This window comes from Bubalus bubalis, chromosome 1 (genome assembly GCF_019923935.1).
Source record: "Bubalus bubalis isolate 160015118507 breed Murrah chromosome 1, NDDB_SH_1, whole genome shotgun sequence".
Classification (NCBI taxonomy): Eukaryota; Metazoa; Chordata; class Mammalia; order Artiodactyla; family Bovidae; genus Bubalus; species Bubalus bubalis.
The window spans coordinates 140,416,371-140,433,030 of NC_059157.1; the positions used below are offsets into that span (position 1 = coordinate 140,416,371).

The following is a 16,660-nucleotide window of genomic DNA, read 5'->3' on the forward strand; positions in this document are numbered from 1 at the left end:
CCTGGAGAAGGAAATGGCAACTCACCCCAATACTCTTGCTTGCAGAATTCCATGGATGGAGGAGCCTGGCAGGGGTCCAGTGGGGTCGCAAAGAGTTGGACATGACAGCGATTTCACTAGTTAGCTTATCCACATGGGTTAACTAACGGTCTTACAGCAAGTAATATGAGTGACAGCAAAATAAATATAGAGAAGCCACTGCTTGCCCAAGTCATCTTCAGCCATCTCCCTCTTTTTTCAACACTTCTAATATCTAGCAAAGTAATTTGAAGTAGTGTGTTGAGGAGGTCCAGACACAGAATCAGGCTGGCCTACGCCTCAGCCTTACAGGAGAGTCTGGACCAGACAGGGGCAGAGGGAAGACAGAGGCAGACTGTCATTCTTGCCCAGAATTCACCAGGCTGTCTGTGGGCAGCAACTGTCACAGTCTTTTCTGGGGACTGGATGCCCCCTGACTCCCCTCATATCTCAAGTCCTTGGCACTGAAAGTTACTCAGCAGTGACTCAGAACACAGGACTTGGTGACCTTCAGCTCTCCAAGGGGCATGTTCCCAGGCCCAGGGTTCTGTTAACATGATCCCCACAAGGCGGTCTTCTTAAGCAGAAAAATGCCATGGTCTGTCTTTATCCATATTCTGAAACATTTACAAAGTACAGAGTGACTCTAAAATTGTATTAAGAACTCATGACAGCCCTCTGAAGTAGGTGCTATTAGTGCTCCCCAATTTATACAGACATGAAGAAACTGGAGTTTAGAGAGGGTAACTATCTTGCCCAAAGGCACGAGGTTCACGAGGGGCAGAAAGGGGGACTAAACCCAGATCTGCATGGACCCGACTAGTACGCCATTTTGCTTCTAAGTATGGCACATTTGTGATGATGCCCTCTGAGCCAGTTAAATTCAGAATTCAACTCAGCTAAATGAGAGAAGAACATGCAGAAGTTTCAATTCAATAAAATTGAAGGTTATATATATACCAGAAACAAACCATGTCATCACTTATACTTGCTATTTAAAGTGTTCTTTGGGATGACATGTATTTTACCAACGTGGGATGTCATCTAAATGCCTCTATGATCAGTTCCCAAGAAAGCAAAAAAGACAGAGAAAATAATATGGGTTCACAGAGTTAAGTACTACATATGGTAGAAACTAATCAAAATTCTGCCCTCAATCTTCTGGTGAACATTCACTGCAAGAGAAGATTTAAAAAAAAATTTTGCATATTATTTTGTCATTTTATATGTAAGTGAAAAATGGGAAGTTTCAAGTATGATTTAATGGGTTAAGACTTCTTAAACTGACATGACAAAAATATCTCACCCTGCCTGTTGAAAGAACCATGTAGTTAACATCTTTAAAACATTCCAGACTGCATCAAAAACATAAGGGGATTAAAAAAAATACAGGGGGGAAAGGGCAAAAGACAAAAGGTAAGCGATGGAACTTGATAAAGACAACTACACACCCTATTCATTAGCAAAAATGTGGGCCACCACAGTTTCCAGATTTTTTTCCTCAAAAATCTGAGCTGCAGATTTTGCCTCTGCACCAGGAAAGTCAGTGCCTCTAGAAGGAAAAAAAAAATAGATCAGCACACTGGGATCTTACCGGAAAAGTGACTCATGGCTGGATTTCTCTGGTCCCTAGAGGATAGTGCCCAGGTCAGGAAGCATACGTCAGTGAGCAGCGCCCTCTTTCTGAAAACAGCCGTGTGTCCCCCAGACTGCCTGCCTTCCAGCCAGCACGTAGGCAGTTGTTGCAAGGCCTGAAAACCTGCTCAGACCTCTCCCAGCATCACTCAGGAGCCTTTGAGACTAGGGGATAGATCTGGCAGCCTATGTCTAAAATGGAAGTAAGGGTGTTAATTGCCCAGTTTCTTGCCAAAATGAGTGTATCTTGCATTTTGATCCAAGGGTCCACATTGTCCCTTTAAAAAAAGAAAAGTTATTTGGGTTTCCTTGGACTATTTTCACTTTTCAGACTGTACTTGGCAGAAGAATGGATGAATTCCACTGACCTGAGCTCATTAAAAAAAATTTTTTTCATGTTTTCTTGATATATTTGCCATACACAGGATTCAAATGCAGCTGCAGACAGGTGAAAACACATGGGATTTATCATCACCAGAGACTTGAGAGATGAAGCAATCATGAAAAGCCAGCTAGAAACTGTACATTTTTAAATGCAGTGCAGAAAGTACCCACATTGGGAGAAAGGACCCCTGCTCCCTCCACAGGCAAACTCTCTTCCAATACACCCAGTCTGAGTATGCCTAAGAGGTATGTGCTCATGAGATAAAAAGGCTACAAGTGAAAGAAGAAATCAGCCACTCAAGAAGTGCAAAAGCCCCACTAAACATCTCAAATAGAAAAGCACCAGTGCTATCTCTTAAGGGGAGCCAGGACCAAAAAAATTCCAAAAGAAAAATCTGCTTGGACTCCCCACATTCCAGACCTTATTAACATCAGGCTCCTCCTTCCAGACAAAGGAAACCACTGTCAGCCCTGCACAGGTGGATGCAGCCCCCTCCTCCCAGAGCGGAGCCACCCAGCAAGACAGAGCCTCCAAGAACCCACAGATGCTCATAATCTCAGAGCTCCAGAGGGAAAGGCTGTCCACAGCCTTACAACAGCAATTCTTATCTGCAGAATGAATGAGCGTCCGTGCGTCAGTAAAGAGATACTGGGGTCAGATTCTGTTGTCTAAACAGTAATAGCCAAATGTAGGAAAAGAAGAAAATGTCAGGGAGGGCCATCTGAGAAGGGATCAGGATACAAAAACTTGGTATACTGCTACTGGGGATGAGAAGACAGTTTATGACCTCTGAAGGAGAAAAGCACAAGAATGATGCTTTTGTCACCAGCTTTCAATGTTATGATTAGAAATTATGATTCTATGTGATGGAATTTTATCAAATGTGTAACTGAGTCTCTGGATTATCAACAATTCCAAAGGTCAAATGCCAAAAGTACACTGTAACTTCATCTTCTTCTATATTAGAAATTCTTACCATTTTGTTTCAATTTCTCCCCATATGGCCCTGTAAGTTCTAGAGGTTTTGCCATAAGCTACTATTTACATGCTAGCGACAAAAAATGAACTTCCCCTCACTATCCCTCATATATATATATATATACACACACACACACACACACACACACACACACACATACAGGTACCACAAAAGGAATACGCTTCAGCTTAAATCCAGTGTTTTAATGGAATGCCTCCCATACTGCTCATTTAAAATCTTCCTTAAACATTGTTTGGCATTCACAGGGTCAGTTGGTTTTCAAACATTACTGCGCCTGATCACCACCTGGAGAGCCCAATGAAACATAGGTTGCTGGGCCCCATGTGCATCAACGGTAATCCTGTAGGCCTGGGGCAGGCCAGGGGGGCACAGATCTTAGAAGTTCCAAGATGGTGAGAAAGCAGGAGCCTGGGACTGAATAGCCAGGGTTCAGGTGAGAACGAGAAAAGCCATGTGGATGACAAATGCCTGTATCTCCCACCCCAAGCGCAGCAGCCTACCAATTCTACCTGCTTTCATGGTGCACACGCTCATGTGTGTGTGCTTGTATGTAACAGAGAGAGACAGAGGGAGAGAGAGGGAGATGGTGGCAGGGGAGGAAGGTTACTGTATTTAACTGCGGATCCACAGAAGATTTTTTGACAAACGAAGATATGCTCCTAGATAAGATTTTGAAAATCACTGACTTTAACTCACCCATTCATTTTAGCGAAAGGGAAATTGAGTTTCAGTGAGATGACCTGTTATGCATCACACAGTCCAAAACACAACCAATTGCTATCTTACAATTCCATTAAGGTTTTAAAACGTTCAAGTAATGAGTAAAAAAGATAAACCCAGGATGAGGTAAATGTCAGCAGTATCAACTGCACACATGAAATACTTTTATACACACACACACACACACAAAGTGGCAATATTCACTTATAAACACTCTTGATGTTCTTTCTCTCTCTCCCTCCTCTACCCAAACCATCCACCCACCCCATTAATGAGATTGCACAAATCTTTTCATATTATCAGACAGTGAATCCTCACCATAGTTTTTCTTTTTCATTCTGGCTTCACATCAACACTTCTAAAACAGTACCAACAGACAACCTTACTTTCCTACTCAGAATATATGATGAAGAGGCTACAATACTGGTTAAAAACTAGGGGATTTAAGTTACAAAATTGTATCCCTCTGAGTAACTTCCTTTATACCATGCACTTTGGTTTTTACCAAGGATAAAATGAAAGGATGAAACTTCCCTCTCACTCAATGAAGAGTAACAGAAACTTCTTTAGTTTCTGTGATAAAAGGAACATGACAATTTTAACTGGGTTTGGACCACAGAAGAGGCTGAGCTCTTCTTGTACAACTCTCTGCACAAAAGGACAGCTTGTTTCATTCCTGTTCTGAACCAATTATGGACATGGAACCCAAGCACTGATCTAAAATCAAATGTTAGTTAAGGAAAAGAAAAAGGAGGGGAAAATTCTTGAAATATTTTCTCCTAGTCAATTTGCCCTTGCTATGCCTTGGGAGACAGGCAGGCTTAACAGAAGAGGTGATATTTGACCTAGCTCTTGAAGATATGAGTTGGAGTATGCTAGGCAGAGGGACTGGAAGGAAAAGAAGAGAGAATGAGGCATATTCCTGAAATAGGGCAAAAACTTGGATATCTGGTGAGGAAATCTAAAGTACTTGGGAAGGTGAGCATCAAGCAGCTTAGACAATGGGGATCACCACAGAGGTTCCATAAGGAGGGGGGTATAGCATGGTCAAATCTGATGGAGCTGCAGCCATAATCAGAGGGTGGGATGGAGAGGAAGATGGAAAAGGACGTACCTTAAAATATAAGGTGGTCCTTCTCAGGCTGAGCACAGGGACTCCTAACTCAGGTTTCTAAAAAATGTATGAAGAGATGCCAAAGACAGGGTCCATTAGAAAGGATTCCCCAAGAGGGTGCCGAGAGTTCTCACTCACTTGGAACTTTAGGTGTCCCTAATGCGGCAAAGCCTTTGACTGAGTGGATACCAATAAACTGTGGAAAATTCTGAAAGAGATGGGAATACCAGACCACCTGACCTGCCTCTTGAGAAACCTGTATGCAGGTCAGGAAGCAACAGTTAGAACTGGACATGGAACAACAGACTGGTTCCAAATAGGAAAAGGAGTTCGTCAAGGCTATATATTGTCACCCTGCTTATTTAACTTATATGCAGAGTACATCATGAGAAACGCTGGGCTGGAAGAAACACAAGCTGGAATCAAGATTGCCGGGAGAAATATCAATAACCTCAGATATGCAGATGACACCACCCTTATGGCAGAAAGTGAAGAAGAACTAAACAGCCTCTCGATGAAAGTGAAAGACGAGAGTGAAAAAGTTGGCTTAAAGCTCGACATTCAGAAAACTAAGATCATGGCATCTGGTCCCACCACTTCATGGCAAACAGATGGGGAAACAGTGTCAGACTTTATTTTTCTGGGCTCCAAAATCACTGCAGATGGTGATTGCAGCCATGAAATTAAAAGGCGCTTACTCCTTGGAAGGAAAGTTATGACCAACCTGGATAGCATATTCAAAAGCAGAGACATTACTTTGCCAACAAAGGTCCGTCTAGTCAAGGCTATGGTTTTTCCAGTGGTCATGTATGGATGTGAGAGTTGGACTATAAAGAAAGCTGAGCACCGAAGAATTGATGCTTTTGAACTGTGGTGTTGGAGAAGACTCTTGAGAGTCCCTTGGACTGCAAGGGGATCCAACCAGTCCATCCTAAAGGAGATCAGTCCTGGGTGTTCATTGGAAGGACTGATGTTGAAGCTGAAACTCCAGTACTTTGGCCACCTGATGCGAAGAGCTGACTCATTGGAAAAGACCCTGATGCTGGGAAAGATTGAGGGCAGGAGGAAAAGGGGACGACAGAGGATGAGATGGCTGGATGGCATCACTGATTCGATGGACGTGAGTCTGAGTGAACTCCAGGAGTTGGTGATGGACAGGGAGGCCTGGTGTGCTGCGGGTCACAAAGAGTCGGATATGACTGAATGACTGAACTAAAGTAATATTAATCAGATGGTATTGTAAACTTATGAATTATCTGAAAGATGTATTTCCCAGGTACAGAAGTCAATTGCTGTATATTCAAGGAAAAAGATGCTCTGGGAGAATGTTCTCACTTAAAAGAAGGCAGAAGAAGAATTGTGTGATCCTTTTAGCCAACTACCACATTCTGAGGCCCACAGGGCTGAACCATTATAAGCAACATAATGGACTCCACAAACAAGAGGAGCTTTTGTTCACTCACTCCACCTGATTCATGATTCCCTCTTTGCTGCTTGGACAACCTGGAGGCTCAAAGCCAAAGAGATGACATATAAAATCATTCAAGCTAGTCTTCAACAGTATGTGAACTGAGAATTTCCAGATATACAAGCTGGATTTAGAAAAGGCAGAGGAATCAGAGATCAAATTGTCAACATCTGCTAGATCATAGAAAAAGCAAGAGAATTCCAGAAAAATATCTACTTCTGCTTCATTGACTACTCTAGAGCCTAACAGGTTTTTCCAGTAGTCATGTTCGGATATAAGAGCTGGACCATAAAGAAGGCTGAGCGCTGAAGAATTGATGCTTTTGAACTGTGGTGTTGGAGAAGACTCTTGAGAGTCCCTTGGACTGCAAGGAGATCGAACCAGTTAATCCTGAAAGAAATCAACCCTTAATATTCACTGGAAGGACAGATGCTGAAGCTCCAATACTCTGGCCACCTGATGGGAAGAGATGACTCACTGGAAAAGACCCTGATGCTGGGAAAGATTGAAAGCAGGAGGAAAAGGGGACAACAGAGGACGATATGGATAGATGGCATCACTGACTCAGTGGACATGAGTTTGAACAAATTCTGGGGAGAGTGACGAACAGGGAAGCCTGGTGTGCTGCAGTCCAGAGAGTCACAAAGAGTCAACAGGACTGAGCGACTAAACAACAACATCAGGCAACTCTGCGGGATTCCTTTATACACAACATTACTCATGTCTTCCTTTTATTTGTCCTCAGTTTCCTTAGATATTTTTTTATACACTACTTTTTACAGAAGACTTAGTTGCAGAGCAAAACTGAGCAGTTATAAAGAACACCCGGATACACCCCATCCCCACATACATGTATTCTCTCCCACCTATCAAAATCCACACCAGAGCAGTACACCTGTTACAAGTGATGTATACTGACACACCACCAGGTCCACAGTTTACATTCGCCTACATGTAGCTCTTAGTGTTGCACACTGTATGGGCTTTGACAAGTGTATACGATGTAAGCATACCATTACAGTACCAGACAGACTCGTTTCACTGCCCTCACATCCTCTGTGCTTGGCTTATTCATCCCTCCCTCCCCCAATCTCTGACAACTGTAGGTCTTTTTGCCATTTCCATAATTTTGTCTTTTCCTATTAGGTAGTTGGAATCTCACATTATGTAGCCCCTTCAGACTGACTTGTTTTACTTAGTAATGCATATTTAAAGTGGCTCCATGTCATTCATAGCTAGACAGTGCATTTCTTTTTGGTGCAGAGTAATATTTCTTATATGGATATACCAGTTTATTTATCCATTTACTTACTGAAGGACATTCTGGTTGCTTTCAAGTTTTTGCACTTATGAGTAAAGCTGCTCTAAACATACATGTGCATTTTGGGGGATCAGGGTATAAATTTTCAATTCATTTGGGTAAATACATATTTTTTATCCAACATGTAAACTCCTGTAGATGGTTACTGGAATGAGCAAGAGTACATAAGATAATACTCCATCTGATTTTATGTTTCATGGCTAAACCCCCTGGAGAGTAGCACTTGGAGTGATTCTGAGGAGGCAAATAGTATGATGAGAACAGGAGTAACATACTAAGCTTGAACTGACGGTGAGAGAAAAATATTTTCTCTTTTCATTGTGAAACACACACTTCTAAAAGGCCACAGCAAAAGTAATCTCATTGTTACCAACACAGTAACATGTTTTCTACACAAAAGCAACGAGTTTGAGGTGCTCAGAATAATTATATTCTCTGTCATAAGGTAAAATGACAGAATGCCTGTAAACATATTTACATTAACAAGCATTTCAGTGTTGATTTCAATGCAAATCCATTTCCTCTCTGATAGCTATGACAGGATATTAAAATATAGGGTAGCTTACATATTTAAATATATACAAAAAGAAATAATTGCATATATAAGGAAGGTACTTAGTTTTGCAGAAGTTAATTCATAATACATTAATTTTGTATGCTAACTTCAACCCTGCTTCATCTTATTTACCTTCTCTTATAATCTCTCAGCCTCTTAGATCCTCCTAAATTTATTTTATTTGCCTGTATTATATTTATCTATGTTTTGTCTTAAATCTTTTCTGATACAAGGCAGGGCAAAAATTATTAAAGCATCAATCAAGTAGTCAAGGTATTCAGACTTGGTAAGCTCTCTGAAGACAGCTAATACATTCTTTTTCTCTTTTCTATAGATGAAAATTCTCCTAGGGAAACCTATTTCTAATCTTGTGTGTTTGTGTGTATGTGTATAAATTATTTTATATGCCATGATTTAAATTTACAACATTGTTAATACCTTAATTTCAAACTTTGAAATTGTAGTATCATTTAACTAAAATTTATTCTATATAACAGACATAGTACTTTCCTCTAGGAGCTATTTAAAAGCCTCTTAAATCTTGGGTTTCTCATATATACTTATTTATGCTTTAATAACTGTAATAATAATGCATGATAATTAAATATAACTTGGAAAATACAGAAAAGAATAAAGAACAAAATGAAACACATCTATAATTCATTTCACTTAGAGAAATTACTGTTCACTTTTCACTATATCTTATTATTACTCTTTTTCATGCCACAGTTCACTCATGTAAATAACATGGGGCAAAATGCTGATACCGAAGTCTGGTTTTACCTAATTTTCCTCAGCCCTGACAGAAGCCATTCTTCCCTACACAATCAACCACACACTAAATAGTTTTCATTCACACACATATTCTCACATACACAGTGACTTTTTCTACCTGGTTGAAGTCCAAAAAGGAAGGAATATATTTAACCATATTATAATCAGTTCTGACCTTGTCTCTTACATGTCTTTGTTTTAATCTACATCTGTAAGAATTGATGCTTTTGCACTGTGGTGTTGGAGAAGACTCTTGAGAGTCCCTTGGACTGCAAGGAGATCCAACCAGTCCATTCTGACGGAGATTAGCCCTGGGATTTCTTTGGAAGGAATGATGCAAAAGCTGAAACTCCAGTACTTTGGCCACCTCATGCGAAGAGTTGACTCAGAAAAGACTCTGATGCTGGGAGAGATTGGGGGCAGGAGGAGAAGGGGACGACAGAGGATGAGGTGGCTGGATGGCATCACTGATTCGATGGACGTGAGTCTGAGTGAACTCCAGGAGTTGTTGATGGACAGGGAGGCCTGGCATGCTGCGATTCATGGGGTCACAAAGAGTCGGACACGACTGAGCGACTGAACTGAACTGAACTGAACTGAATCTCACCTAACTTATCAAAGTGTTCTTCTTTGGCTTCCCTTAAGTCAATCTTCTACATTTACCCATATAAAAAGCTTGTTTTTTAACTCCTGTGGTGTAAGAACAGGTTGTGTCTAAATCTCATCTAAAAACTTCATTTACAACATACATACCTTCTTCCCCAAATTAACTGATCTTACAGTCACAAAATTAATCTACAAAAAAAAAAAAAAAAAAAAACAAAAAAAAAACCCCAACATGCCCTTTGAGCTGATATCTCTCTATCTGGATGTGGTGACACTATGTCTTCCTTCTCATTCTTGGTCTATGAATACTTCATTCAAGATGCCAAAGGTGGCATTAAACAATGACTGATGAGGGAGCCAGAAATACACTGCCTTACAAGATGATAAATTTTACTACAGTATAGAATTAATTACATCTGGTTTTATGAGGTATAATTATGTTGAGATTTAAACTACCCCTACACTTGGTTTTACTTAGACTCCCTCCTACATCTGTCTAGTTAATGAAACAACAGAAATAAGCCAATGTGAAAACACTTTCAGATAGTTGTTACTGAGATCAAGTAGACTGTTACACAGCCCAAGTGACCAAAGAAATAATATTTCTGCCATGAAGGAGTAATTAAAAAGAGATGATACAATTTCCTGTTCTTGCTAAGCAAAGATAAGAGAAGGTCTACCCTATCATTCCGAGCAAGACCAACTGCCATGATATAAACTTCTTCTGTAAAACTCGTAATTCACTCTTCGTGGCAAACTTCTTTGAACATTACCTTGCAAGTCTGCATCATTTGACTTTGGACTGCTTCTTGCTCGCCGCTCTGTTTTCTTAATGCCCGGCCCACCGCCGCTGCCGCCTCCCCCGCCTCCACCACCGCCACCGCTGTGGCCCTTGCCATAGCCATTGTACACGGTGGTGCAGTTGCTCTTGTAGATTGAAGAAGGAGGGCTGTTGAGGCGATTCTGGCGGTCAATCTGGCGGTCTTTCAGCTTTTTGTGCGGAGGTTTGCTATACTGGTCTTCTCGGGTGATGTAACTCGACATTCCATAGAGTGGTATAATTTCTAAAAGAATGGTTAGGAGAAATGCAAACTCAGTCTACATCTTCAATAATAAAGTCTTAGATGGTCAAATGATCTGTCTCCTGAAGGAAGAAGTTAACATTTTACAGTAAATACAGTATAAAATATTTTTAAGAGAGTGGTATGCATATTACACATGTTTAAAATACTCCCATTCATTTCTAACCAATAAAGGAATAATTAATAATTTAAAAAATTATACTGTGTGTTCACAAATGTTCAAGAGATTGTGGAAAATATTAAAGAGTATTTTCTATCAAGAGTTCATATTCTAGTTGAATATATAATTAAGCATGAATTTGCCTGTCAATTGTTCTTAGTAGTTGCAATCTACAAAAAAAGAATTAACAAATACCTCCTTAAGTAATAAGCCCTCAGAATCAAAACATTTAAATGTATGCTTATCCTTATAGACAGAATATTTCTACTGGAAAATATACAGCAACAAGAATATAAGGGGTTATTTGTGCCATCTAGAAGAGCCAACAACATTTGAACAAAATCTATTAAAATGAAGAGATGAGAAATTTCCATTAAAAATAATCAAAGCTCACAGAATTAAGGGAAATGTTCAAGAGATTACAGTATTACATATAAGCCACCTTTGCAACCTGGTGCCAGACATAACCATCTATTGTCTAAACTTGTATTCTGGGGTAATCAGAAAACACACTGACTGACTAGTAGAATGTCACCTGGCTTCACCATCCGTATTTTTACATGGCTCAAAAGAAAATGGAAGCCTGTGAAATAATCTTATGATCTGAGGTGAAAACACATATTTTAAATTGAACTTTTTTAAGCAATTAAAAATTATATTTAAATATTAATAAAAATGATAATATAGAACACAGACACTGGGTCCTTATATGTTTTATTTATTTATTTATTTATTTTCCTTATATGTTTATAACAAAAAAAAAAGGCCTCACATGCACAGAGTGATCATATAAATTACCATCCAAATCCAGGTACTTCTGAGAGTAACTAGGGAACACTTCCCATTATTTATCTGGACACAAGACCTAAACCAGCACTGTTCTAGGCACATCAGCAATGTAAAGTCACCCTACATAACTGAACAACCATGTTTCAACTGTTGAATGGTAAAGCTTCACTTTTCATTTTCTTTCTGTTCACACAGCTCGAGGAAGACCTTAAAAAAGCAAATCTTCCCTTGGACGACAAGGAGATCCAACCAGTCCATCCTAAAGGAAATCAGTCCTGGGTGTTCATTGGAAGGACTGATGTTGAAGCTGAAACTCCAATACTTTGGCCACCTGATGCAAAGAGCTGACTCATTGGAAAAGACCCTGATGCTGGGAAAGATTGAGGGCAGGAGGAGAAGGGGATGACAGAGGATGAGATGGTTGGATGGCATCACCGACTCAATGGACATGGGTTTGGGTGGACTCCAGGAGTTGGTGATGGACAGGGAGGCGTGGTGTGCTGTGGTTCATGGGGTCACAAAGAGTCGGACATGACTGAGCAACTGAACTGAACTTACAAGATAACCAGTTTTCACTAGAGAAACACAATTCTATTCACAGAGTGCATGCCCAAGTAAATCATGTCTAAACACAGAAAAAGAATGGTAAAGATTTTAAATATCACAAGATATTACACGTGAGACTTAAAAATTCACCATGGGTACTGATAGAGTAATATTTAAAAACATCAATAACGTTTAAAATGCATACAGTTTGGGAAATTAAATGTCTGAATTACTTTTAGGTGCATATACATTGAGAACTAAGGTACAAGAATATATAAAAGGCTTTTTATTTATAAAGCAAAAGATTTTTGTTTTCTGTTTAATTAGGAATCAATGAAGACAGCACTTTCATTTATTTTACATTATTGTTCTGTGTTAATGAAAACAGATCAAAACACCCTAATTCAATGAAGACAAGTGTTTTTTTTTTTTTTTTTGCTTAATTCTAATAACTTAAATCATACTATTGTGTAAATTACAAAAGACACCATTCACAAAACAGTAATTGTGTGGTATCCTACTGCTGCTGCTGCTGCTGCTGCTAAGTTGCTTCAGTCGTGTCCGACTCGGTGCGACCCCATAGACGGCAGCCCACCAGGCTCCCCTGTCCCTGGGATTCTCCAGGCAAGAACACTGGAGTGGGTTGCCATTTCTTTCTCCAATGCATGAAAGTGAAAAGTGAAAGTGAAATTGCTCAGTCGTGTCAGACTCGTAGGGACCTACTCAAGACTGCTAAAATAAGGCAGGTCATACACTCTGCATCGAGTAATGAGTCAACAGCCAAGGCTTTTCACACTGTCATTAAACTTAGACCCAACTAGAAAACTCAAAAGTACTCAAATATTTAATGTGTATTGTATGAGTACTGAATATGTTTTTAAAAACTATTCTCAACTAACTGAAATTGTTCAGTTTTTATCAAAATATTTTCATGGAATATGCCCAGTGTCTGATGTTCTGGAGTGTTATGTTACTAGGCAAGAAGACTACAGCAATAAGAAGTTATTGATGCCTCTATGCATTTAAAGTATGAATTTCGTCTTTTGCTGTCACCTCTCTATACCCTATTATAATAGTATTTAAGCTTTTTGAATTATATTAAATTTCTTTCTAAATGCTACTACAAAAAAAATTAAATTCTATCCCTAAGTTAAAATAGGATACTGATGATTTCACTTAAAATAGCTATATATATATATATAATATAAATATACATACTTATTTATATAAATATATATATTTATTTATATAAATATATATAAAGATAAACATGGCTATTATATATATTATATATTATATAATTATATATAATATATAATTATATATAATATATATTTATATATATATAAAATCAATGAAAGTAAGGTAATAACAGCCTCTAAAACAAGATGACATTTCTCATGCACCTTATCTGTAAACCAACATAATAAATGTTTGAAGCAATTCATTGTCAGACACAGAAGAAAGTTACTTTGCAAAGTTCTAGTGTTTAAAGTCTAATTTTACCTTCACTTATCTGGTTTCTTAGTATCCATTTTGAGAGAAAAGGGCTTCAGACTAAACCAATACCAAGGCCAAAACCAACAAGACATAACGCCGGTATCTCTGAGGCCCTTTTCATTTCAAGGTAAGTATCTGCCTAACAAACAGTGAAACTGTGGCTGCACTCATAGCTATTCGCAAACTAAAAACAGCATTCAGGAAGACCATGTCAACAGTGAGAGGATTTTGAGTTCTGCCAAGATTGCAAAAGAGCATCCAAGAAACTCAAAGGTTACTGAGACCTCACAGTCTTCTATCATTGGAAATGTGGCACAAAATCCTTAGTAATTTCCCTTCCACTGCTCGACCATATGGATGCCTAAGAACTAATGTGCTCCAGCTCTGTCTCAGGCCACTCTCATATAAAAATATGTTAATAGGACATGGAAACATATGATACATTACTGCCTCTTTTTTGAAATGAGAAGTGGCTTGCCCATGACCTGCGCTCTGAGGGATGGGATGGGGACAGAATTTGGAAACAATATAAAGAAAGAGTCTCAAGATACAACCGAGGACAAAGAAAGCTAGGAATTTCCGATGAGCTTTACACAGCAGATAGAGCCTCCTCTACCATGCTTCTTACAGAAGAAACAAAGGCTCTCCAGCTCTCTAAAGCTACTTTAGTTTTGTAACCAGTTCCAATAGCTCCAGATGCCAGCAATCTACTCACCTTGCTCGCTGTATATTGTGGGAGGAAGGTGATGCTGAGGGAAGAACTGAGGCGGCATATCTCCAGGTCCAGTCACAGGCGGGTAGTATGCTGTGTGTGAGTTATGGATGAAATGCGGGTGGTGAGTCAGGTAGGGGGGTAGATGATGGGTTGGAGACATGGCCGAGGGGTAGCTTGGGGGGTAACACTCAGGAGACTGGGGTGTGACCACCACCCGGCGGACTCCAGTGTTGTCTTCAATCACCTAGGGAAAACAACAAAAAGAATATTGTATGTATTATTAGCAAATATTCTGTGAGTGTAGAGTACTTCCCTCCTTAACTTTAATCTTCTCTTCTCCAAAGCGGGGAAAAAGAGTGCATGTTGAATTCCGGTTCTCTAATTCAACTAGTTGGGCTTCTCTGGTGGCTCAGTGGTAAAGAATCCACCTGCAATGCAGGAGACCTAGGTTCAATCCCTGGGTCAGGAAGATCCCTGGAGAAGGAAATGGCAACCTACTCCACTATTCTCACCTGGAAAATTCCATAGACAGAGGAGTTTGGTGGGCTATAGTTAATGGAATCATGAAGAGTTGGATAAGATTTAGTGACTAAACAACAACAACAAAATTCAACTAGTAAAATAAATTTTAGAAATAACATTATTCAGCTGGCAGTTTTCCAGAAAGAAGAGATGTTCTGGGTCACATAAATATGCTTTAGAGGTCTGAGCTTTCATTATCTGCCCAACAACACCCAACCCCACACCTGCTTTAGCAAGTATGGTACCATGACACTGGAGCTTTAAGAAACTAAGAGAGGTTGGCTTTACAAACTATAGCCTCAGAAACTATAATAGTACTGAAAGGTCATTTAATCTGGAACCAAGCTTGTGGATAAAATGAGGGTATCCTCACCTATCAAACACTTGAGCAATCCCAAATCAAGAAGGACACCTTTTGTTCCCAAGATGTCCAGATGATGCCCTAGGGGTTGTGAAGGAGATATTATGACCAGGGGCTGCTATGGGCAGAAGGAGCCAATCAACATTCTATCCATACTTTCTTTAAATGATTTTTTAAAAAGTCAACCAAGGAAAGTAACACAAGGCAGTACGATGCTGGTATTTATTGGCTCTGTGGCCAACTGCATGCTACCTGCTCTAGGAGCAAACAGTTTTGTTGAGATGCAAGACATGAAATAATGCAACAGAAACTGTAATCCAAAGGCAAAGCTGAGGGGTACAGAGAACAAGAGCATGAAATGGCAGAATCAGAGGTGGCTTCAGGGACTTCACAGAACTGTAGGGGTGGGACAGGTAAAAGCCTGTGAGCCCTGTGTGAGGGCCCTGCAAAGAAGGGCACAATGACAGCTCGAGAGTGAATGTGGAACCTGGGACCGGGCTTCCAAAGAGACCAGGTGGGCTAAACAAGCTTAAGACAATGAGGCACATCCACTGACAGAAAGTTCTGCTTAAAACAACAACAAAACTGAAAATTAAACTTGTATATTGAAATAGATTTCTCATTACCCCTTAGGAGGCTGACTAGGGGCCAAAATAAAATGACTTAATCATGTCTAAAAACATTCTAATAAAAAAAAATTATACTAAGCTTTGCTTTTTAAAGTACTGCTTGAGACAAAATGACAAGTTTATCAACATTATTAATCTGTACTTTAATGTACAAAACAGGTTTAATTTTAATTAATATCCATTAATCTTTATGTTAAAAAAATAAAAATCTTTATTAATGAACTGATTAACATAACTTCAGGATTTACTATGTTAATAGCTCATTAATAAAGCAACATTAACTAGATCAAATTAAGATTCTGAGTCATACTCCCTACTAAAGCTCAGGATGTAGCTTTTTACATATTCTTTATTAAATATAACCTCTTCCAGGCCTTGGCAAGCTAATCACATTAGCCTTATTCAGGTTGCTAAGTTATAGGTATATGTCAAATGGTGCTTAAACCATGACACTAGAAATTCTCTAATGTATACACTAATAATTATCAAAGCATCTTTTTTTTTTTAAGTATAGTTGATTTGCAATGTTGTATTAGATTCTGGTATACAACAAAGTGATTCAGTTATACAGTGTATGAATCTATGAATACATATGTGTGTTGGTTGCTCAGTCATGTCCAACTCTTTAAGATTTCATGGACTATAGCCCACCAGACTCCTTTGTTCATGGATTTCTATAGGCAAGAATACTGGAGTGGGTAGCCACCCCCTTTTCCAGGAGATCTTCCTGACCCAGGGATCAAACTCGAGTCTCCCAGA

General features: G+C 39.3%; 1 protein-coding gene across 19 annotated transcripts in view; it reads right to left on the reverse strand.

The window, feature by feature from the left end:
• Positions 1-16,660, reverse strand: part of FNDC3B (fibronectin type III domain containing 3B) — a 353,909-nt gene that overhangs the window by 134,655 nt on the left and 202,594 nt on the right. For 18 of the 19 annotated variants that reach the window (XM_025284112.3, XM_006068123.4, XM_025284171.3 and 15 more), the window contains 2 exons: positions 14,390-14,633; positions 10,371-10,661 (listed from right to left, as the gene is read on the reverse strand). In XM_025284112.3, coding sequence (XP_025139897.1) covers positions 10,371-10,661; positions 14,390-14,633 — 535 coding nt within the window. The remainder of the gene's footprint in view (positions 1-10,370; positions 10,662-14,389; positions 14,634-16,660) is intronic. The other variant, XM_025284392.3, reaches the window with a different exon arrangement.